This window comes from Rhinatrema bivittatum, chromosome 2 (genome assembly GCF_901001135.1).
Source record: "Rhinatrema bivittatum chromosome 2, aRhiBiv1.1, whole genome shotgun sequence".
In the NCBI taxonomy this organism is placed as follows: domain Eukaryota; kingdom Metazoa; phylum Chordata; class Amphibia; order Gymnophiona; family Rhinatrematidae; genus Rhinatrema; species Rhinatrema bivittatum.
The window spans coordinates 259052374-259077562 of record NC_042616.1 but is presented as its reverse complement, the minus strand read 5'-3'; the positions used below and the strand labels follow the sequence as shown (position 1 = coordinate 259077562).

At 43.0% G+C, this 25189-nt stretch overlaps 1 protein-coding gene across 1 annotated transcript in view; it reads right to left on the bottom strand.

The window, feature by feature from the left end:
* Nucleotides 1-2643: 2643 nt before the first annotated feature.
* Nucleotides 2644-25189, bottom strand: part of LOC115084499 (serine/threonine-protein kinase Nek10-like) — a 114425-nt gene continuing 91879 nt past the window's right edge. Inside the window, exon 5 of the mRNA XM_029589437.1 lies at nucleotides 2644-3953. Within this exon, the coding sequence (XP_029445297.1) occupies nucleotides 3905-3953 (49 nt within the window). The 3' untranslated portion in view covers nucleotides 2644-3904. The remainder of the gene's footprint in view (nucleotides 3954-25189) is intronic.

Here is a 25189-nt window from a genome sequence, read left to right as displayed (position 1 = left end):
TGGGGAAGGCCTCGATGCGTCGCCGCACAAATTTTCTAAATTATCCCCCCCCCCCCCTTTGTGTGCGCTGACCTGGAATTTTATAACATGCGCGCGCATTTTATAAAACCGCACGTCCATGTGGGTGCACAGATATTTTTTGAAAATCTACCCCATATTGTAGCTGTAGTAAAATGTAAGACCAGCGGGTACTCAAGGATGCCACGATTTTATAACATACGCATGTTTATGTGCGTATATGCAGGCGTATTATAAAACTGGCTATCTGTGCACACATCTGCGCCCAATTTTTATATTGACGCCCACATGTGCACCTGAATGCAGTCTCAAGCGCGCGTGAGTGGGGGGAATGTAGTAGGTATGTGTGGCGACGCAATAGGTCTTTTCACCAGTTCACTCCCAGTTCACCCCAGTAAGAAGAGGACTTCCCAAACAACCTAGCTAACTTGCCTCCCTTTTATTCTATTAACCCCAAGCCATAAAACCTCACTGACTAGCCTCGCTTTTTTTGTTACACGACTTACGCGCCTTCCATAGCAGAAGTAGTTACCCAGTAGTGGACCCTGGTGCGTGCTTGTGCGCATAACTACTTACGCACTGACTTCATGGTGCAGTCACAACCCACCCCTGTCTTGCCCATGCCCTACCCCCTTTTCAGGAAACTTTTTAATGCATGTACTGGGAGATACGTGTGTGGCTGCAGGTCTTGTAAAATCCGTGCAGCGCGAGTCATGTGCATATCTCCCAGTTTTGGCGCACACAAGCTTTTGAAAATCAACCAGATAGGAAACACCCTTAAAATCTTTCATGGAACATAAAACTTTTCCTCCTAGAATATGCATGACTAGGAAGAGTGTGTTTGGTGCGTTAACTATTAATAATTAGTTAATGATGCAGTATTTTTCCGGTCACAATTAATTCACATTGAACACCACCATGTGGTGCCAAAATTATCATAATAATTACCAACCTATAGCTGCAAAGTGTATTTGCTTTCAAACTGTAATGTCTAATTAATGTAGGTTACAAAGAAATTGAACTGAGCCCAATTCAGATGTTTTAGTAGCTACATATTGGCCATGGGTCAGCATTTTATTTACCAGAAAAAAAATAATCTAAATTGTTATCTCTGACTGGCCAAATTGAACTTTTACACATGTGGCTGATAATTTGACCTTCAATCAGGTCCAATGCCCTAAGTAGAATGGATCAGATTATTTTCTAGTTTGAAATCCCGTTGGAAATATATTGCTTTATTTGTTCAACAGAGGAAGCATTGAAATCTATCCTTATGTACATGCAAGAAATATAAAGACATATGGACTTGAGACAATATACTTTGATAATTCATTTCTGTAGTAAACATACAACCCCCTTTTTAAAAAAATAAATAAATTCACAAGTGTGATGTAAATAGTTTGTCTAGCCTCTTCATGGAATAAATATCTATTGCAAATGCATTCTCTTCCCTCTTTAAAGAAATCACTACAACTACTTATCACTTTTTTTTTTTTTTACAATGCTTCTACATGCAAAGGTCTACTCCAGAACAGTGGACTTTGGAAAATCTCTTTCTAAGTAAAAGAGATTGCAATAATGTCTCTGTGTAAATACCAAACAACATTATGTTCCAGGGAAAAACCTGGATCCCATAGGAATGACTTAATTCACAAAAATACACAGGTTCAGTCAGTGAATAACTGAACATTATTTCACTGTGACATCGTACAGGTTTCACAGTTTCAGGTTCTCTCTCAGATTATATAGTTTATAAACTTTAATAGATGAGAACCTGGGAGGAAAGAAAAATAAATGAGGTTCAGCAGTTAATCTCAGAACTGATACAAAAATATTTTTTTTAAATCCTGAATTCCCTTCATTTTCAGTTTTAATTTTATTTTTCAATGCCAAACAAAAAAAAAAAAGTGGCATTTTCTCCTGTTTGTTATAACAAAGTCACTTTTTCCACTGATGTTTTTTGCTATAACATTAAAATTCCCACAGAAAATAAAATAAAAACTGAATAAAAAGATCCCGAGGTATACATTTCTGAATCTATTATATCACATTGACTGCATAGCTGAGAAATGGAGCAAAATAGAGCCAAAATGCAATATAGTCATTACATCAGCTCCTTTGTCTAATGTGACCTGTTATTCTCCTTGCTATTCTCTTTATATAACATGCTACAGCATATGGTATATCGCAGAAGGTTCATGATATCATACATTTTACTCAAAAGAGACTGTATCAGATTTCCTTCTAGGTTTATATGTTGTTTTTTTAAAATCTTATCAAGACCAATGGCTATTCTAATCACCAGACCTTGCTGTGATATTGCTGGGCTTAATTGCATTAGGTCTAGCTGGTCACGTCAAGCTACAGCATGTTGTTTCATTAAGAACATACTTGTGAATATCATGAAAGGAAAACTAATAGCAGGAGTGTCAATAAACAGGAGAATATCATCAGTTATAATGTGTGTGACAAAGCAATCAACAATTTAGATCATTGGTCATATACACGCACACCACTAATGGATATGACCTGCTCATAGCCTGCAATGGTAGTTTGAGATTAAGTGCTAGTGCTGATGCAGGACAACAGGTGCATCCCATAAGAAGGAATTTCTACACGTGTGGATAGCAGCAATATATTAGCTTCATTTATTTAGTGGTATTTCAAGGTAAATATATGTTGCATATATTTTACTATTTTCCATTCAAATGAGCAATTAAAAGCTATACTTTTGATCCTAAATATGTACAGGCTTTAAATATTTACTATATTTACATTAGAATATATTATTGGAGCAAATGCATTTTATTTGTATAGGGAGGGTAATTTGCCTGCATAGGACTAAAGTCGGCCAATAGAAAAAATCTACAGATTTTAGCCTGACTCATGCACATAAGTCAGCTTTGAAAATCTGCAGATTGTACATACATTTACACACAAAGTTAAATCTGCTTCCAAGCAAGTGTAACTTTCTGCTTGCACACATACTCACAAAAATAGGAAATACTGTAACGCTTCTTGCTAGTGTGGGTAAAAGTACATGTGAAATTGGGTTTCACACATATTTTACATGCACGATCCCCTAATTGATTTTAAAAGTACCACTTATATGCGAAAAGCAGGCATCTATGCACATAAGTTGCTTTGAAAATCAAGTCCTAAATGTTATAGGATTATTTAGTTTCATTAACAGTGTACTTTAAATTAGAAATGGGATAATTTTTAAAATCGTGATGATCATGCTCCAATAGGTTGAGGTTCAATTTTTCTATACTTTCCTGTTTCTGAATCAGTCTGAAAATCTGAATTTTGCAAAATTCAATCCAGCTAAAACCAGTCATAACAGGGCTTAGTTTCTTTTTTTTTTCTTGGACTGATAATTTAGATTGTGATATGATGACCATGAATTGCAATCCAAAATTGGAAATGCAGGGATAAAAATCCAACTTGGGCCATGCTCCTTTGCTTTGCGGTCATCATAGTAAACAAGACAATATTCATTTACATATCTATTTCTGCTCCCTATTTTTTTTCCTGTGTAAGAACTCTGCCAAAGGTCAGAACGTTGCAATCATTAAAAAAAAAGTCACTGTAGGGATGTGCACATCTTTGAAAATGTCAGTAAGAAGTATGGGCCTGCCCTCTCTCTGCTATGGTCTGCATTAATTATACGAATCTTTGCTGTGAACTCAGAGAATCCTTGAAGTGTCATAGTCTTCAGAACCCCAGGAAACCACCACACTTTTTCTGCATTAGAACATCTCCACTTTTAAAGTATTTTAAGCAGTGTGTTCCTTTGATTATCCAATAAACATTGGTTGAAGCATAGGCAGTTTGATCTTCAGATCTTTGAAAACAAGCTTGCTTCTCATTAAAACAGATGCTATCATCTTTTGGTTGGATAGTTCTTAATTCCCCATGGATAGGAATGGTACCTACAAGCAGAAGATACTCTAGTTAGTGATACTTAATAAGTAACATTTTCAATAGTATGTGCAAGTCACCAAGGGCCTTATTTTCTAAGACTATCGCAGGCTTGCGCTACCTACATCGGGACGGAGTTGGCCCCAGAAGAGGAGGAGTCAGGGCATCACCGGGGCGGACTCTGCGAGGCAAGGAGCCTTTTCGCTGCCTATTTCGCGCCCAATAACTACACCTTTTATGGTGTAGTTATTCGGCGTGACGCCGGCAGCGATCGCACCGCGGCAGTGCGATTGCTGCCAGCTAGCGCAGGACCGCCCCCCCGTTTTGCCCCCCACCCCCTGTAACCTCCCCTTTGTGCACCCCTTAGTGCAACCTGTAGTGCAAATGCCAGTTAATATCTTTGCAATTGAATATCTCTCCTTTGTTTAATATACTTCCTGTTATCTCTTTTTGCTCAATTGTTAAAAATCCTGCATTTTGAGCTTTTGTAAACCGTTGTGATGGCTTTACCGAATGACGGTATATAAAACTCATTAAATAAATAAATAAAATAAATAAATAAATAACCACCGGATTTTCTAAGTTCTGCGAACTCAGAAAATCCAGCCCCAAATGCACTTTAAGTGGGCCCATGGAGATTTATGCTAGCATTTTATAAGCGTCTGTGGCGAGAGCCACACAGTTTATAAAACACTGGGGATCTTTGTCCTGAAAGTACATGCATATGTTTCAGTACATTTCTTTTGTATTTTAATTGTTTATATATTTTTAAATATTACATTTCAAGAAATTATCTTGATAATAGAAAATAACAGTCAACTGTAAATAGACCACAATGGGGAAAATATACAATTATCAATAAGAATGGAAAAAAAGAAAAGTATACCTATTTTACATAGTAAGGTCCATAAAACAAGCCATCATTTAAGTAGCAAGATAGAATCATATCAGAAGAGTTCTGAGGATATGCATCTAAATGATTGTTCAAAAAAGGTATAATTGACATTTTTATATCGAATAGAACATTTGCAGGGAAACTTAAGCAAAAAGGTACCCCCAACTCAAGAACCTTTAATTTCCTTTCAAGAAAAAAATGTTCTTCTCTGTGGAGTCTCTTTCTCAACATCAGGAAAAATCGCAATAGGGACACCACAAAAGAATCTATCCTTGAGGTGAAAAAAGAACTCAAAGTCCAATCGTTATCAGATTCCTGAGCATAGACCACAAGTAATGTGGCTTCTCTCTAAATTCTCGGAGCCAAAATCTTCTAAAAGAATGGAAAGGTCTATACTGGCAGAAGGGGGCATAGCTTCACCAACAGACAGTTTTTGTCTAAACTTAGGAAGATAGTATGCTTTAACCACAGAAGGTATTACTTCCTTAGAAACGTTCAATACCTCCAAATAAAACTCCTTCATTCATTCAATAGGGGATAACATTGGGCAAATAGGAAAATTTAAAAAACACAAAATGCAGTTTTTAAGAGCATTACCGAATGTTCTACTTTTCGCTGAAGAATAATGTTATCTTTAATCAGGGTAAAATTGCATTCCTGAACTAGTAAACATTTATCCAAAAACCTCTTTCAATCTTTGATCCTATCTTTGAACTTTTGAGTATGATTATCCACCAGTTGGGCAAACCCTCCCACCTTACCCACTGCTGCATCAATTTTTTGAGAAAGTAAATGTTCAGAGTCTACTAATGCAGGCCAGACAGCATCCAGAATCAGTACTGCAGGCGCTTGCTTAACAACCTTTGAAGAGGGAGTAGATGACATGGCACCGGATAATAACAGGGTAGGAGGCATGTTTCCTCCAAATTCCCCAAGAATATTCCCCAAGAATAGCCTCTGAAAGATAATAACAGGGTAGGAGGCATGTTTCCTCCAAATTCCCCAAGAATAGCCTCTGAAAGATAAAACTGGAGAAGCAGCCTGCAGGAGAACAGGACCATCAGGGGAAAGAGACACCGATGAATCCAACGGAGCAGGAGCTAAGGCTCTAAGCGCAACTAGACCCTGATCAGACAGGGTAACAAAATTATCCAGAGTCATTTGGGAAGAAGATACCGTAGGCACAGAGGGGACCACCCGCACAGTTCCGTTACACTTTTTCCCTACGGCTACCGGGTTGCCTCTGCATGATGTGGTAGTGCGGCATCACTAACTGAAGAAGCAAGAAGACCTCAGAACCAATGTTAGAGCAGCCCTTTAGCTCTCTCCCATTTCAGTACATTTGAAATGATGGAAAATGCATACTTTTTCTATTCATTTTATAAAAGTATATGCATATATTTTATGTATGTAATAATTGTACTGTGTGCGAAATCAGGTATTTTATAAAGATTGCGCATACTCTGCTTATGAAATACTTGTGCACGTACTTGGAATCATCAGTTCACTGACAGTTCCACAAGCTCATCCAGACTACAACCACTTCACCCTAATCACCCATCACTTAAACCCAGACTTCCCATCCAAAAACTGCAGACAAAAGACAAGAGCAATTACACTTCTGTGACTTGAACAGCAAGTGTAAAAGTGTACGGACAAGTTCAGTAATGTATGCATGAATACCACTTACAAAATAGAAATCTGTGCACAAACATTTGAAAATGCCTCTAAAGTACCCCTTTTTTCCTCTGTTAATATTTACATGCCTACTTGCATGTTTCCAAAAGAGCATACACACAAGTACTTGCTGTTTACACTTATAAATGCCAATTTATGGAAACCTTTGAAAATTTACCCCACAATGTAACTCCTGAGCTGACACATCTAATACTAGGGGTGTGAAGAGATAAACATTTTGTTTTTGTTTTATGTTTTGTTTTTGGGAGGTTTTTTTTCCCATGAATTTCGGTTTGTGGAATATTAGATTAGTTTCATTTGTGTGAAAAAAACAAATCAAACATAACCTCCCAAGAAACAAACCAATAAAAGAAACATAGAAACATAAACAGAAATGACAGCAGAAAAGGACTTACAGCCCATCCAGTCTGCCCAGCAAGTTTATGATAGTTTCTGTTGAGCCATACAAGTCCCCCATTCTTAGCAGTTTCCCAGGTCACCAAATTCAGAGCCCTTGTTGGTTGCTGTTAAGAGTCCAAAATTCCCTTTACCTTCTGCCATAGAAGCAGAGAGTAATGTGAGAGTTGAGAATACTCCCGTCCCTATCGCCCATCCCTCCCACCTGGAAAAATGCCAGAACCAGAATTCCCCTGGCCCCCACTAACCCAGTCCAGTAGGGATCACCTGCAAGTCCTAGGCCTAGGCTGAAGCCTCGGCCTTGCTTAGGCTAAGGATGCGATAGGTTGCCACGATCTTGCCTTGGTTTATGCAAGGGCAGAACCTTGGCCTCGGCTGGAGCCCAGGCCCAAAATTGGAGCCTGGCCTGAAGGCCAGGTCTTGACATCTTGACCTCAACCTAGGCTAGAGCCCGGGATCAGGCCCAATGCCATGGGCTGACCCAGAGGCCGGGTCCCAAGGCAGGGGTCTTGACCCAGACCTAAGCCCAATGTCAGGGCACAGCCCAGAAGCCAGGTCCGATGCCAAGAACTTGACCCAGACCCAGGATCAATGCAGTGGTCTGGCCTGCAACCCGGACCCAGGACTGATGCGAAGGCATGGCATGGAGGCCAGGTCCCAAAACCTGGGCCTCGGCCTATGGTCAGGCCCAGCACTAGAGATCAGACCTTGCAGCTCTGATGACAGTATCCTCTAGTTTCTTTGTAAACTGATGCTGTCCATTGGGGGTCATGTCACAGTTAACTCTAGCACACTCACCACAACAGACAGCACCATTTTGATGTACGACATTGTGGCCTGGGCTCCTGGTCTAAGCCTAATGCTAGGCCAAGGCCCAGGCCTTGGGACCCAGTCTCCAGGACAGGTTCCGCTGTTGGGCCTGGTTTTGGCCTGAGGCCCTGCCATCAGGACCCATCCCCTGAGTCAGGCTGTGGTGTTGGGTTTAGGCCCAGGCTTTGGACTAGGCCAATGCCCAGACTTCAGGACGCAGTCTCCAGGCCAGGCCCCAGTGTCGGGCCTCTGTCCGGGTTGAGGCCCTGGCATTGGGACCTGGCTTCCGCACCAGGCCATAGTGTTAGGCTTAGGCTTGGGTCCTGGTCTAGGCCCAGGCCCAGGTGTTGGGCCTGGGCCCAGATTGATGTTCCAACATTAAGACCCTGCCTAGCGGCTTCTTTGAATATCCAACTGATCAGGTAAGTAAAACCTTTTGGCAGGCTCGGGTTTCAGTCAAAGCCCCAGCATTGGCCTGGGTTTATGCCAAGACCCCAATATTGTGCTCAGGCCTAGGCTATGGTCCCTGCTTTGGGCCTTGGCCTTTGCCCTAAGTAAGACCTTGGCTTCAGACCTAAGCTAAGGTGCTGGCATGATGTTCAGGCATAGGCTGTGGCCTGCTTTGGGCCTTGGCCTATGCCCTAGGTGAGGTCTAGACGCGATGCATTGTTTTTAAATAAATCAACAATATGGTTTGTTTAATTTCGGGGGGGGGGGGGGGGGGGGGGGGGGGGGGGCTCTATTCATTTCAGTGCCTCCCAAATTAAATAAATTCCCTTATTTGTCATGATTAGCATATTCTTTTAAAATGAATGCATATCCTGATCAAATACATAAAAATCTTAACACTATCTCACCTTGGAAGGTAATACACTGAAAAATAGTCAGGCAAGATTTCAGGAAGCACAGATGTGAATCAATAAGTTGTGGCCAAGTTGGAACTGTTTGATTTTTCAGACCAATCTTTTATTATATTTCACAGATGGAAAGATTGCTACCAATTTCCAATATCTACCAATGTGCTATAGTATGATAAATTTGCTTTCTTACAAGCGTATTTATCTTTTAAGGTGATTACCTTCTCCTTTGGCTGTTTAATGTACTTTATGTAACCAGGCAAACAAATTGTATCTAGTTATACACTATTCTTTATTATACATAGGCAGGGAAATTTTCAAAAGCTATTTACTTGGGTAAAGCAAAGTTGTTTCCCTATAACAGGTATTCTCTGACGCCAGCAGGATATACTAAAAGTCCTTGCACATGAGTGATGTTATTGGTCAGAGCCCAGGTCATAACATTGACTTCAAAGCTATGAGAGCTAACTGATATGCTCTATTGAGTATATATATTCTTAGGATTTCACCTGCTACACAGCCTCATGCTATTTGCTGCCTCCTGCAATGATGCCTCCTCACCAGCAAGGCCTCTAATGAGCTCTGCTTCTAGCCACTAAAACAAGCTCCTCAATGACTACCTGACTAAGTCTGTGGTGCACCCTCCTCTGCACCAGGGAACCTCAGCATGCTTAATCTCCTTGCCAAACTCCTCCTCAATGCTTGTCCCACACCCAGGCTCCAACCCTATGTAACTCAGCCTTGCCCATTTACCTTTGCATCTTCATTGAGTTACTTTTGGCTCTTTGACCTGGCCATACTTACCTTTATCCTTGCCTTGTGACCTCCAAGCCTTCTTGCTCTTTGTGCCTTGTCTTGTGGACTACCTAGGCCATATCCTGCCTTGTGATCTCCAGGTCTTCTTGATCCTTGTGCCTTGTCTTGTGGTCTACCTAGGCCATACTTTACCATGTGGCCTCAAGGCCTTCTTGCTCCATGTGTCTTGCCTTGTGGCCTACTCAAATCTTCCCTTCCTTAAGGCTTCTAAGCCTTTTTATATCTTGAGCCTTTCCTTTCAACCAGGCTGCTAAACAAGGCCATACCTTGTTTAGCAGCCTACGGTCCTATTGTACTGTTGCCTTCAGGCTTCTATGTTTTTTGTTCAGTGTTCCTAGTCTTGTCCTTGCCTGGTCTTGTCCTGGTCTATCTTGTCCTAGTCCTGTCCTTGTCTGGGTTTGTTGTGCCCTGCCCAATCCAGCCCTTGAATTCTTGCCTTGCCTAGCCCTAGTATGTGCCTATGTCCTTTCATTGCCTTGCCTTGCCTCATTCAATGTCTTTGTCTAGTTCCAGGTCTTCCCAGTATCTTGCCTGCACTCCATATCCAGGTCTTGCGTGCACTCCATGTCCAAGCCTCAAGCCAGCACCCTTTTCCATCCTTACCAGCCCATCCAAGCTTTGCTCCAGCCCTATCGGCCTGTCCAAGACTTGCTCCGGCCTTACCAATCTGTCCAAGCCTTGCTCCATAGTACAGATTTACCATGATGTACTGCCGCTACAGAGATCTACTGGCCCCAGAACCAAGGTGCTCAACCTGTGGGGGAGGGGGCCATATAGGCAGAAGACCAATCTTAGTCCTGCCCTGCATCCCACCTTGCAGTCCTGTACTGCTCCTAGGGCAATGTACCTCCAGCAGCAAAGAGGCCCTAACACACATAGTGTCTCACATTATGGGGTTCACGTAGACACCCCTCAGATTGGTATATAGATACAATTTTGGAGAAAACAACTCCGCAGGGAGGCAGGAGGGTTTTCTGAGGATAAATATCCTGCTGTCCTTAGATACCTGCTGTTACAGGTAAACAACTTTGTTTCTCCTAGAACAAACAGAATATGGAGTCCTCATACATGGGAATTACTAGCTATAGGTTAACTTCAACAAAACAGAGACAATATGCAAAAATGTCAACATTTTTATTTTAGAAGACAAAAAAATAATAAAAATGAGCACTAGGGGGGATGGATTTGTATTCTAAATCTCAATTAGACTTTGCAAATCATATTGCCAAACCTGTCACATCATGAGTCCCTATACAAACAATAAGGAGATGTAAATATGTGCACTGAACTCCATGGTGCAGTCATGCAAATCTCTTCAATGAAGGTTGATTACAGGTGGGTTAGTGTTGCTGCTATAGCTCTGAAATTATGGGGGTCAATTTTAAACTACTATCTGTCCTTGAAAGTTATCCAGATAAATTTATCTGGCTAACTTAGCTAGGATATTCAGCAGTGTGGACCCACCACTGATATATACTCAGCTATCTTAAAGTTAGCCGAATAAGTTTATCTGATTAACTTTATGGTTGCTCTAAGGCAGGACCAGAGTTAGCTAGATAAGTTCGTTGGCTAACTGAATATTCCTTCACCCTGATGCAGAAGTATGAGTTACTTCAAAACATGGACTGATGCTGGGAATTTGCTATTTATGGTTACACTTTATATTTTTCCTGCCTTATCTTCTTTCCAGCTTGTTGCAAGCTTCCAAGTTTCTCTTTCCCTGTTGATTGTAACTTTGACTTATTCGTACCTATTGTTTATCTTTGTTTACTTGAATTGTTTACTCCAGTTATACCCTTGTTAAATGTAAACCGATCCAATATGGTTATTTACTATGAAGGTCGGTATAAAAAAACTGTTAAATAAATAAATAAATAAATAAATTTAAGTACAGTTTGGACATTACATGATAAAATACATGTTTTAATTGAATCTGATAAAACCTTTTTTTAAAATACTCCTCTAAATTTTATGTAGGACCTATCACTGGTGGCCTTTCCAAATGCATAACCTGAGAAAATCCATAAATATGACGATCTTTTATACGTGCTAGTTATATAAGTGTTGGTTATATTCATATATGTCTCTACAACAGTGGAATTTTTGTGTACTTAGTATTTAATTTTTTGAGTTCTCAGTGAAGACTAGTTCATATATTGTAATTTTCAAATCCCACCATTTGTCTGGCTAAGTCTGAACTTAGCAGGACAAATGGCACTAATGTCTATGAGTCTTAACATATCTCTCCAGAGTCCAGCCTGCCTAAATATTCTTGGGGGACTGATAACAAAAGATCATGTTCCACACCTGACAGCAAGGGGTTAATATTTCCCAGATGTCTCACCTGACACATATGGGAAAGGGTGGGACTGTACTAATGAGTTAAGTCTCCATCTTTCTCCCTGCCTATTGTGCTGCCATACCAGCACAGCCCCTAAATACAGAGCCATGTAACTGTGTATTCGTTTATTATTTTTTTTATCTCTGTTTCCTAGGTAAATAATCCTTGTATGCTACCACAGAAAGGTTCTGTGTCATTTCTGCTTCACAGTAAGTGTTTCTCTTGGAGGCAAAAGGAACCTGCTACACACATCTGGTTTTGACCCTGAATAAGCAGACGTCCTCCCACTGAACGGTCTGAGCACATGCAAAGAAACTCCATTTTCTTGGTTGGATTTCAAATGGAAAGCTTGTCTTTTCAGAAGATCTTTTTGAATCAAAGAAAAGGTTTAAAAAAGGAGAAGAATTTTGGCATTGGCAAAAGGTTTTTCTTATCTTCACTGCTGTAGTCACAATGTTATTTCATGTGTCTGCTCTTTTGAAATATTTTATTGATTTTTGGGAACTTTTTAAAAAATGTTATTTTAATAATTGAATGCTCTATTTTTCATCTGTTTTGATATATTCATTTTTGTAGTATGTTTTTACTTTATGATTAATATTTTATATTTCTTGATTGTATTATTTGATATTTTATGAAAAATGATAGAGCTTCTGTTTTTTCATTGATGTACTGCATAAAGAGTGTGGCTTGTTATGGTTTCCAGATAAGTTTTTGTCTGCATGTTTCTGTTTGTACTTTATGATTTCTTTATTCTGCTTTTGGTTAAGGTCTTTTTGTGTTCTGCATGTGTGACAGAAGTGAGGTATTCTGCTACTATGTAGTTATCTATAGAAGCAGGGACAGATTGCAGGAAAATATCAGCCTGGAGGAATTTTTTTTCAAAACCAGCCCATGTGGTATCTATCTGACTCCCTTGTGTGCTTTCCCTGTAGGATGTGTTTCAACAGTTCCCAAAAGCACACCAAACTGACCCTTCAGAGTTACATGTGTGATCTGGAGCCTGGCAGAATTGAGCCAAAAAAATCTGCAACATATATTTCATATTTTTCCTATATAAATAAGTAGTACAACATACACTAGATCAGGAGTGAGCAAACAGAGCTGCGGGCTCTCATCCATCCATGCAATCTGTTGCCATCTGCTCCCAAGTCTAGTTACATCTCTCATATACAGTTTATATTGGATTCATGTCTGGTATTAAAGTCTCTTGCCAACCAATCAGCTCTTGAACCAGTTGCCAAGTGATGTGACAACCACACTACCAGTCAGTGTCAGACATATACACACTCTCTCAGAATCAAACACTCAAACACTCTCTTTCAGATACATTCTTTGTGTCTGAGAGAGGGTGTGTTTCTCTCTCTCTGACATATAAACACACACACTCGCTCTCAGTTTATGGGTGTGTTATAGAGAAAGAGTGTGTATCGGTATCTTTCCTTGTTCAGGAGAAAGACACCCCCCCCCCCCACACACACACACACACACACACATACTCTCTCTCTCTGACATACACATTACATCATTGTGCTGCTGCTCATATCCTCACAATTTGAGTGTCCCTGCTGCAGTACTGCCACAGCATTATGTAAAACATGTTTGCTTGCTGCCAGTTCTTCCCCAGCCTGCAGTAGCCCTCTCCCTCTCCCATACCCACACTCACCCTTCTTGGCACTGCCATTCCAGAAGACTCACTGGTTCCACAGCTAACTAATCCTTTCAGAAGGAAAGACCAGCTTATAGAACCTCCCCAACACTGCACAGGCAATTCCACTCGACTCACCCCAGCTCTTTTCGTGACTATAGCTTGCCTCCACTTCTCAGTGCTCCTGCCACCTTTCCAGTGCATTCCCATTGACTGAGTTCTACAGAGTCTGCTGTTTTTATGGTTCCCCAAGTTCTGCAGTGCTTGCCTATTCCAGAGAAATGTCTATTCCTCCATGGCTTAAAAAGAAAACTGAAGCCCTGGCCAAGACTGGAGAGAGCCACAGGACCCAAAGCAGTACAGCTGCAGAATCCTGCTTTCCTACGTGGATCTAGTGCAGCCAGGGCCAATGCAAGGGTTAAGGTGTCATAAGTAAACCTTACAGCCTTGTACCCCCAGCCCCTCCTTCCTCACACAATTAAAAATGATGCATTTATAACTGTTTTACATTAAAAGCTTGCCTCCACTTCTCAGACTTAAAAACACAGTCTTATGAGGAAAAAGTATCACTTACAGCATGTATATTATATTTACATGCACTGCTGTGGTGCTAACCAAAAAACCCTGCAAAATATAAAATAAAATCCATTTGGGTCCCATGTTGAATTAAGACTATTATAACAGATGCTGGATGTGGGCTCGGATCTCAGAAAGCCCTGGGTAAACTGAATTACAATTAAAATTTAGCAAAACTCCAATATCAAATCAGCAACAAAAGCCAGCTTTCAAACAGTGACAACCCTACCTATGAGAAGGCAATGCTACAAATATTACACCAGACCCTAAATCACCAATTTGGAAATCAGAGCAAGCTAAGCTACTATAGGTCCCTACACATAAACTACATGCTAGCAGAATACCTCACCTGTTACGCGTCCCGTCTGCGCCTGTCCCGTGCACGGGCCTGCTCACCTCCATGGGTCCACGGCAGGTCCCAGGTTGGCCTCCCTAGCAGCAGCTGCTAGCACTTCCAGGCCCTGGCGTCCCGTGGCGGCAGTCGCCGGGCCTTCCACTGCGCACCAGGCCTCACGCCGGAGCTCGGCATCTTCGGCGCTGTTGGCCACGCTCCTACATGCGTGCGGACCGCCCGGCCTCTTGTAGAGCCAAGGGCGGGTCTTAGCTCCGCGGCGCACCCTGATTGATTCTCTGTTATAAGGAAGTCCCTGCCTGCACTTCCTTGCCATGGCAATCGGGTCAGCTTATGCTAGATTGCCTCCGCGCTTGTACTTGCTCTTGTCTTGTTCCAAATCTCGTTCCAGGATCCTTCTGTTCCAGTTCTGCTCTTGCCTTGTTCCTGCTTCCTAGTTCAGGTGTCCTTCTGTTCGTGTTCGTCTGTTTGTCTCCCAAGTAGTACCTCCGGACTGACTCTCTGGTACTGACCTCGGCTTGCTACTTGACCCGTCTACCTGCCTGCCTGCTGCCTGCCTCCTGTCTGTTCCTCGATCTGCCTGCCTGCCGCCTGCCTTCTGACTCCAGTCTGTTCCTTGACTCGCCTGCCTGCTGCCTGCCCTCTGATGTCCGCCTGCTACTCGACTCACCTGCCTGCTGCCTGCCCTCTGACTTCCACCTGCTACTCGCCCGCCTGCCTCTTGACCTCAGCCTGCCTGTGACTTCATCTGACCTCCGGTACCTGACGTCTGCTTTGTTGACCATTCTTCGGACTGACTCCTGGCCTTTGACCTCTTCCTGTTTGACCTTGTCTCTAGATTCTGGCTCTGTTCCTAGCCTTGTTTTCACCTACGCTATTCTGGTCCTCCTTGTTCCATCTGACCTCCAGTCTCGAACCTGACCATGCTCCCCTTTTGTCTGTGGGCACGCCGGACTTCCATTCTCCCAGGAGACCCTGCAAGGCCCACCTAAGTCCAAGCGGCCTGGGTCCCTACGGGCTCCACCCGGGGGGACCTCGGTCTTCCAGTGGTGAAGCTCTTCCTAGCCTCTGTCTCCGTCCATGCTCTGCCCCCTGGGGGCAGTTACCTCCTGGTACCTACCAGGAGATGGATCTCCATTGCCACAGGACAAGGGTCCACCCCTGAGCGCAACATTGCTTCTGTCATATATACAGAACACAGCTCTTCCCTCGTCAAATACAGAATAAGGAGACCATAAAGTATAACTAGAAATGTGCAGACAAAAACTAAATTGGAAACTGTAACAAGCTAGAAGCCTCATAAAAATATCAAATAATGAAATCAAGAAATAAATCAGCAATAGTAAAGCCATACTAATAAAAAAAAATATATATTACAAAACAGATGAACATCCAATAATTAAACTCATATAAAACTTTTAAAAATTTCCCAAAAAACAATAAAATATTTTAAAATAGCAGACTCATCAGATAACACACAATAATTAAAACTAATAAGAATTTTAAAAATCCCCTGCTTTCTATACTTTCCAGTCACCCTGAGATTGTTCTGGATTAGTGGGAGTGAGGAAACACACACATTTTGTCTTCTCTCACATGCATGCTGACAGACACACACAGTCCCTCGCACCTGCTGACACATTCACTCATTCATACACATACATGCACCCGCTGACACTTTCATACACACCTGCTCCCTCCCACCTGCTGACACACACGCTTCCTTGTACCCATTGACATACACACACTTCTTCACAGCCACTGACAGACACACACGCTTCCTTGCACCCACTGACACATACACGCATGCTCCCTCACACCCACTGACATATACACATACATACATGCTCCCTTGTATCTGCTGACACATACACACAAACACCTCAGTCACACCTGCGGACACCCACCCACACATACACACACACACACACACGTCTCGCATCCACTGACACATACGCACACATACATGTTCCCTTACATACACCCACTCTCTCTTTTTTCCCCTGACATCTCTGAATATGTAAAAAAAAAAAAAAATTACTTACACTGGTGGGCAGGAGGGATCCAGTCAGGGCTACCAGATGATGGCCCTACTTTGGGAAGAGGTAGGTAGAAAGGCCGGATTCAGGAGGGGTGGTAATTCTTTTGCTACAGTTCCAACATAAGAGGGACAGTTGGCAGAAATCAGCATAGGCCTTCAGCCTTTGTAAGGTAGCAGCAGGAGGTCTGCTGGTTGCCTTGCAAGACAAAGAGAGCAAGGGGTTGGTGTGCGGGAAGCCCTTAGGAGCATTTCCCGCTTCTGTGCTTCTGCAGGAAAGAAAACAAATACAAAAATGCCATGCTGCAGACATGGAGACAACAAATAAAAAAGCAGCCTAGGCTTGTAAAACTGCGGCTGCAGTGAGGGCTCCTGTTCCTTTAGAACAGCAGCTACGCTATGAGCCAAGTGTTAATCGCAGTGGCTCCACGGGCATGGGGTTGCTGCAATCAACACCAGTCACATGACTGGCCTGAGTGACTCACCGGGGCATGCCCAATAGGCCAATCCACCCCTGTATAGAAGCCTGGCTTGTTCTGTTTTCCTAATTGGAGGTGTATTGGTATTTTAGAGCCTGGTGTAATAACTGCAGTGTTGGTTTTCATAGATAGGGTTGTTATTGTTTGAGTGCCGGCAGTTCTGTTTAGTATGGGAGGTTTACTGCTGTTTTAACTTTAGAAACACTGTGGTCAGCTACAGCAAGATTGGAGAAAACAATAGAGATGTGATTTGGCCAAATTTTTTGGTTCGGCCTTCGTTATCGGCCCGCCACGGGAAATTTCGTTTTCCCTTGGTTTGGGCCAATTTTATTTCGGCTGCCACCAAAACGAAGCCTGAAAACTGCCCCAACCCTTTAAATTTAATTAACAATGGGGATTTGTAAAAAAAACAACAAAAAACCCAAACCCACCCCAACCCTTCAAATGTAATTAATTGCCACCCCTCCCACCTTCCTGACCCCCCCAAAACTTGCTGAAATTCCCTGGTGGTCCAGCGGGGGTCCTGGGAGTAATCTCCCGCTCTCGGGCCATCGGCTGCCAGTAATCAAAATGGTGCCAATGGCCCTTTGCCCTTACCATGTGACAGGGGCTATCGTTGCCATTGGCCGGCTTCTGTCACATGGTAGGAGCAATGGACAGCTGGCACCATCTTAAAAAGTGGTGTGGGCCATCCATTGCTGCTACCATGTGACAGGGGCCGACCAATGGCACTGGGGAGAGGGGGAGATCACTCCCTGGACCACCATGGACTTTCGGTAAGTCTTGGGGGGGGGGCATGTCTTGAGGGGTTTCAATTAATTAAATTTGAAGGGTTGGGGTGAGTTTGGGGTTTTTTTTAATGTGCCCATTCTCTCCCCCCCGAAATACCATAAGAAAACCACATGAACTTTCGTGTGTTTTCTTATCATTTCATCGCCCCCCCCCCCCAAAATGCGATGAAATAGGAAATATCGTCTCTATTTCCTATTTCATCGCAAACGAATGCACATCCCTTATAAGAATTGATAAGAGATTCATTAGGAGATTTGTCTGTTCATGTAAATATGCACTCGCAGTTACTTAACAAAGAGGAAGCAAAATTAGTTCAAATTGAGGAACAAAGTAATACTTTACATGAAAGGAATTTAGCATTGATTAATGATAATCAACTGCTTCATCATAAGCTTGAGCAGCGATTCTTAACCGGTGTGTCCCGCCACAACAATGTGTTGCTTGCTACCGGTCTCTTGTTGCTCTTCCCTCCTCTTCCTTCACTGAGCGAGAGGTAGACAATCTTCTACTGCTGCCGTTACCATCTGGGCTATTGGCATATTCAAGCCCGGATGGGAATGGCTGCCAAGTTAGTGGAGGCTGGCAACTGCGGCTGGGCCTTTTCTTCTTCCCCCTGCCCCCATGGCCCAGAACAGGAAATGATGTGTAATGGGGTGCACAGGAAGAAGAAAGAGCCATGCTGCATGGAAAGGTAGTGGTGGCAGCATCAGCCCAAGCAGTAGTGTCGGCTCAGCAAAATCCGAAGAAGCCAGCAATCGGCAAAGGAGACAGCAGCATTAGCCTCCAGCGGCCAATGGGATTCTTCTTTCTTGGCCTACTGGGGCTGAAGAAGGAGGCTGCTGCAGCTACCATTTGTGCTCTGGAGGGGCAGGAAGTGAGAGACAGAGAGAGACAGCCAGTCAGTCTGTGTGTAAGTGAAAGAATGTTTGTGTGACTGAGAGTGTGTATGTGTAACTGTGATTGAGAGCCTGTGTGTAAGTGAGAGCATGTATTTAATTGAGAGTATGTGTGTAAGTGTGTCAGAGAGAGCATGTGTGTGATTGAGAGAAACTGGTCAGAGAGGTGATATGTGTATATGTGAGAGACAATGAAAGTGACTGGTCAGAGAGATGAATGGAGTGAGTGTGTGTGTGAGAGAAAGAGACTGTCAGGGAGATGGCTGGTGTGTGTGAGAGAGAGTGAGAGATTGGTCAGGGAGGTGACTGGTGTGTGTGTGTGTGTGTGTATGTGTGTGTGAGAGAGAGAGAAATCATGGAAGTGAGAAACCTATGTATGTGAGAGAGCATGGGAGAAAGAAGCCTGGTATGTGGGTGTGTGTGTGAAAGATAGCATGGGAATGAGAAGCCTGTATATGTGAGAGAGAGAGAGAGCATGGGAGTAGGAAGCCTGTGTGTATGTGTATGCATGAGAAAGAGACTGGTTGGTGAGGTAACTGGTGTATGTGAGAGAGAGAGACTGGTGTATGTGTGCGTGCATGTGTGAGAGAGAGAAAGTGATTATGGGAATGAGAAGCCTGTGCATGTGGAGAGAGTGAGTATGGGAGTGAGAAACCTGGGCATGTGGGGATGAGTGAAACACAGCATGGGAGTGAGAAGCCTGTATATATAAGATAGAACATGGGAGTGGAAAGCCTGTGTGTGTGTGCATGAAAGAGAGAGACTGTTTGGGAAGGTGACTGGTTTATGTGTAAGAGAAAGACTGGTCAGGAGATGATTTGTGCGCAAGAGAAAGACTGGTCAGGAGATGATTTGTGCGCGAGAGACAAAAACTGGTCATGTGTGTGTGAGAGAGACAGTGAGAATGGTAGTGGGCCCTAAGGAAGAGGACATTGAGAACAGAGCTTCAGCCACTACTGCTGCTTCTGGTGTGTGCTACTGACCTTCATGGAAGAAGAGTAGGAGAGCTGCTGGAGGGGGGTAAGTAAAGGTGGCTTTTTAAGTTTATTTTTCTTGATTGACTGCCATTTTAATTATTGAATATTATGTGATATGTCTGCTCTTTCGAAATATTTTATTGGTGTTTGGAGAATTTTTAAATAATTTTTATGAGTTTTTAATTGTTGGATGTTATTCTGTTCATAGCTGTTTTGAAACATTTATTCTGCTTATTAGTATAATTTTACAATTATTTCTGTGTGGGGATCTATAGCTGCTTGGCTAGGTCTGTTTTCCTAATAGGAGGTGTATTGGCGTTTAGGGCCTGATTTAATATTTGTAGTGTTGCCTTTTCATAGGTAGGGTTGTTACTGTTTGATTGCATTCCATAATACAGGTGTAACTGTGTGCGGATTAGTTTATGTGCATTACTGCAGATCCTGGGAGTATGATAGGTCAGTTCTGTGTATGTGACCAAGGTGAGGTATTTTACTAGCATGTAAGCATTTGTTTCAGTCTTATTTGTTGTGTTTTCTTAAGAGGACATGCATTGGTGGTAAACTGCTGTATTTTCATAAGTAGGGCTATTGAGCCTGGTAGTAAAAGGAGTTTGTATTGCTGTTATTGAGATGACATCAGAACCAGAATATCTTTTGTGTAAGGTGAGTTGTACGGGGAATGTTGTAATTCTGCTTTACATCTGTTATTGTGAGTCAGGGGGGTTCCTGTGGATGCAAACTGTACTTTTACATTTAGCCCCATGACGATCATGTGTTCAGTGTATCACGCATGTGAGAACCATCTGTCAGGTGTGTCCTGACAGAAAAAAGGTTGAGAACCACTGAACTAGAGAATATGGATAATTATTCAAGGAGATTAAATTTATAGTGTCTTAATTTCATTAAAAGCTCCTTAATATCCTCTTTGGAAATGCTGAGGAAATTCTTGTAGAACTACTGAAGGTTCCCAAAGAGACCATCCCTACGATTTCAAAACTTTATTATTTGCATATTTGTGAGAAGATATCAAAAAATTTTTCCTGAAATCTATTGAGGCCCTTGATAATTTGGATCTTATGGGTTTCTTAGAAAAATCTCAGGAAGAAGTTATGGATAGAGTTACTCTTTTGATTAGTTTTGCACTAGAACCAGACAAATAGTGGTCACTTAAAATGTTTTTTCATACTTTATTTTTAGGTCAGAAAATTGCAGTGCTTCCAGATGTTGCTAGGGAAACACAGCAGAGATGAAAGTTGTTTCTTATAAAAAAACAAAAAAACAAAATTAAAAAAAACAAAACAGTTCTTGCTCTAGGCACTGTTTTCCTACTGAAACTTCCATGTAAATATTTTGTTAAGTTGGAGGGAACAAAATATATCTTCTTTGATCCAGATCAGTTAAACATTATTTTACAAAAAAGAACTCTACCCAAGAATGCTGTTTTGCAAGTTGTTTCTGAATCCTAGCTTTAAGAAAAATGCCTTTTTATTTCTTTTGATATTTTTCTTCTTTCTTGGAAGATTTTAATGTACTTGTTCCTTTTATATTTTTTGTTCTTATTGTCCGTTTTCCTTATAATTAACCATCATTTTTTTGTCTCAAGATCAGTGGTTCCCAACCCTGTCCTGGGGAGCCCCCAGCCAGTCAGGTTTTCAGGATATCCACAATGAATATGCATGAGAGAAAATTTGCATGCACTGCCTCCATAACATGCAAATCATCTCTCATGCATATTCATTGTGGATATCCTGAAAACCTGACTGGCTGGGGGGTCCCCAGGACAGGTTTGAGAACCACTGTTCAACATCTTCTTGACTTGTATTTATTTTGAAAATTCAGAATAAAGAGATTTATAATTTGCAGAATATGTGTTACTGCTGTTTGTTTCTATCCCTTTTGCATTGGAGCAGTGTCAAAAGGCAGGAAATCCATCATAGGCTGGCATTAATAAGGCAGAAGAAAGTAGGGATGTGCAGAGGGATGTCATACTTTGCATTCGGGATTCGGATTCGTCGGGGAGCAGATACGTTGCATTCGGCCATATGGCACCCCGATGCGTTAATACGGCGATTTCTATTCATGTGACATAGTGAGGGCAAAGGCGATTGGCGCCATTTTGAGTACTGGCATCCGAAGGCCGGAGTGCAGGAGGTTGCTCCCGGACCCCCGCTGGACTTTTGGCAAGTCTTGTGGGGGTCAGGAGGCCCCCCAAGCTGGCCAAAAGTCCGTGAGGGTCCAACAGGGGGTCCCGGAGTGATCTCCTGCCCTCAGGCCATCGGCTGCCAGTAATCAAAATGGTGCCGATAGCCTTTGCCCATACAATGTCACAGGGGCTACCGGTGCCATTGGTCAGCCCCTGTCACATGGTAGGAGCACACAATGGTGCCGATGGCCTTGTGACAGGGGCTGACCAATGGCATCGGTAGCCCCTGTGACATAATAGGTCAAAAGATATCGGCGCCATGATGAAACCGGCACCGAGGGTGTGAGAGTGCATAGGATGGCTCCTGGACCCCCCGCTGGACCACCAGGGAGTTTTGGTAAGTCTTGGGGGGGGGGGGGGTCAGGAGGGGGGGTTGTTTAAATCGATTTATTTAGGTGGCCGAATAATTTGGCGAAGATTCGTGTATTTGTGGGGAATTGCGATACATTTCGCTTCCCCACGAATACAACGAATATGGCAACATCCGTTGCGGATTGCCAATACATAGGGACCAAATGCACACCCCTAGAAGAAAGGACAGGGGCAGTAGAAGTGAAATACCGAAAACCAGCAACATGCTTCTGCATGATTATTGCTTCTGAGGTAATGCAGGCATTATTTAAAAAAAAAACAACAAAATCTGAGGAAGAATCATGTCTGTGATTCCTTGAATCAAAAGATATTGAAGAGCTAGTAGCTGAAGAGAATTTGGGAGCATCTTAGCCTCCAGTGAGTAGATGCTATAGGAAGATGATACCAACAGTGTTGAAAGCAACCCCAGGAAGAGCAGCAGTGCAGGTTGACAATATGAGCGATGGCCCTGACCTTTTTCCTCATAGATCACCCTCAATCTCAACTTCAGTGCCAGCATCAGCCCCCCCAAGCATGCATAGACAAGATTGTGAAAGACATCCATTGTATGGAGGCACTTTAAAGTGAAGGAGGATCTATGCTTTGCTCGATATATTCATTGCAGTAAGGTCATAAGACAAGGAAAGTGCTGGACTACTGACAAATGCTAGTATGTTGCATTACCTATAGAAACACAACCTGTTAGCAGTGGCAATAGGGGAGGGTGGCAGTATTAGGCTGGAGATATCCTTTGCCCCGTGTTGTGTCTGTTGGTCTCAGATGGCTTCGACCTCTGTGCCTCACCTTTCTTCCTTCTCTCTCCTCAAGCCTTGGGAAGATGGCTGCTGCTGCATCTTCATGCCGCTCTCTCCAGCGTCCCCAGAATGTCAACAGCGACGGTGTTCGCCATGGATTTCCTGAGGGCCTCCTAGGGTGTGCACGCGCATGCCACCCACGTCTTTATCCACATCATGGTGGGAACCTCGGGGGGCGTCCCCTCCGAGTGACGTCACGACATCCTGGTATTTAGCCTGCCCTTCGTTTGCTAACAAACTGAGTTAGCAAAGATTGGATTGGATTGGAATGCCTCCAGTCTAAGCTGCTCTGTCGCTTCCTAGCTGCCACGGGAAGTTCTCTCTGTGCTTCGGGGTATTTCATCGCTAACCTGGGTTCCCGCTCCTTGGGGGCCCTTATGTTCTCTTACAGGTACCTATCTGGGATATCAGGTACTCACTCCTCGAGGGCCTGATCTTCCTACTCAGGTACCTTACTGATCTACTTCTGCCTGCCAGTATCTTCATCAAATACAGCTATCTACTTCAGTAAGTAACTAATCTTATCAGTCAGTCTCACCTTCAGCTTCAGCGCTCAGAGTCTGCATCCGGGACTTTCCTCTACTACCTTGCGCTGCCTACCATCTACTCGAGTGTGGGACTGGTTTCCTCTGCTGAGGACCCCTGGTCTACTTCTACTGGGTTTCCTCACTGCTGCCTCCCCCTGGGCAGTACCACCAAGCTGTATAATAAATACAAATTCTCTGTGTCTGCGAGTGTAGAGTCTAGCCTAGACTGCAGTTCCTCACGGGGCTCCTCCCTGTGAGAATGTCCATCACCACAGTACCCAAGAATCCACTCCAACACCTCAAAACCATAACACCCCGAAAGCTAAAGCTGTAGCAAAAGGTATGAAAAGAGGAAGGCTTTTCTGCAAGCTGATCCCACAGCCCCTTCTACCAGTCAGGTGGTAGGCCAGCAGCCCCTTGCTATGTGTCTGCTGTGGCAAACCACCATAGAGGAAACGGCGTGGTATTCTGTATTGCTACCCAGGGCAATAGGCAGGCAACATCCAAATTAATGATAAAGTTTATTGTGAAAACAACTATCTCTTGCAGATATTGGAAATCTGGCATTTAAGTGTCTGCTGCACTTAGCTTTCAATTACAAAGTGCCCTCCAGAACTATATTCAGTAGGAAAGTTATCCACACCCTATATTTATTTATTTTATTTATTTAAGGGTTTTTTATATACCGAGGCACGTTTGCAAAACATCACCTCGGTTCACAATGTAACATAACCTAGCAACAAGCTTTACAATAATATAAATTTTTTTAACAAGGAGTCGGTAAACAGGGGGTGGTGGAGATAATACGTGGATTATATACATATGTACATTTTTTTTTTTTTTTTTTTTTAACAATAGAGTTAATCAAAGCAGTTAGGTAGTTGAAGGGGGGTGGGTGGGGTATTAGGAGTAAGAGGGAGGAGGAGAGGGAGATCCCCAAGAAGTGGGGAGGAGGGAGAATAGATATAATTGGGCGTAAAACAGTCGGGTGGTCATATCGTAGCTTTGGCGGGGAGTCCGTTGGTTAGTCGGGGTACGCTAGTTTGAACAGCCAGGTTTTGAGATTGTGTTTGAATTTTTTGTGGCAGGGTTCCTGGCGTAGCTGGGGAGGCATTTTATTCCAGTGGGAGGTTCCTGCTATAATGAATGAGCGCTCTCTAAACGTGACATGCTTCATGAGTTTAGGAGAGGGTGTTTGGAGTTTGGCCTGGTGTTGCATTCTTGTTGGTCTAGTCGGAATGTGGAGTGAGAAATATTCTGGGAACCATTGCATGTTTTGGTTGTGAATGGCTTTGTGTATGAGTGTGAGTGATTTATATATTATCCTGGAGGATACGGGGAGCCAGTGTAGTGACTGAAGAACTGGAGTAATATGTTCATGACGGTGAGTATTGGTGAGGATGCGGGCAGCAGCGTTTTGTAGTAACTGTAGCGGTTGTAAGGTACTTTTTGGTAAGCCTAGTAGGATGGCATTGCAGTAGTCGAGTTTGGACAGAATCATGGCTTGCAGCACTGTGCGGAAGTCGGAGGTGTGGAGAAGAGGTTTGATTCTCTTCAGGGTGTGGAGCTTAAAGAATCCGCTTTTTATAGTGGCAGAGATGAATTTTTTGAGGTTGAATTGGTTGTCTATCATTATGCCAAGGTTGCGGACTTGTTGTGTAGGAGGGTGGCCGGGTAGAGAGAGGGTGGGGGGAAGATTGTGCAAGGGGTTGTTAGGGGGAGAAAGAATGAGAAGCTCTGTTTTGTTGGTGTTGAGTGCTAGGAAATTGTTAGTGAGTAC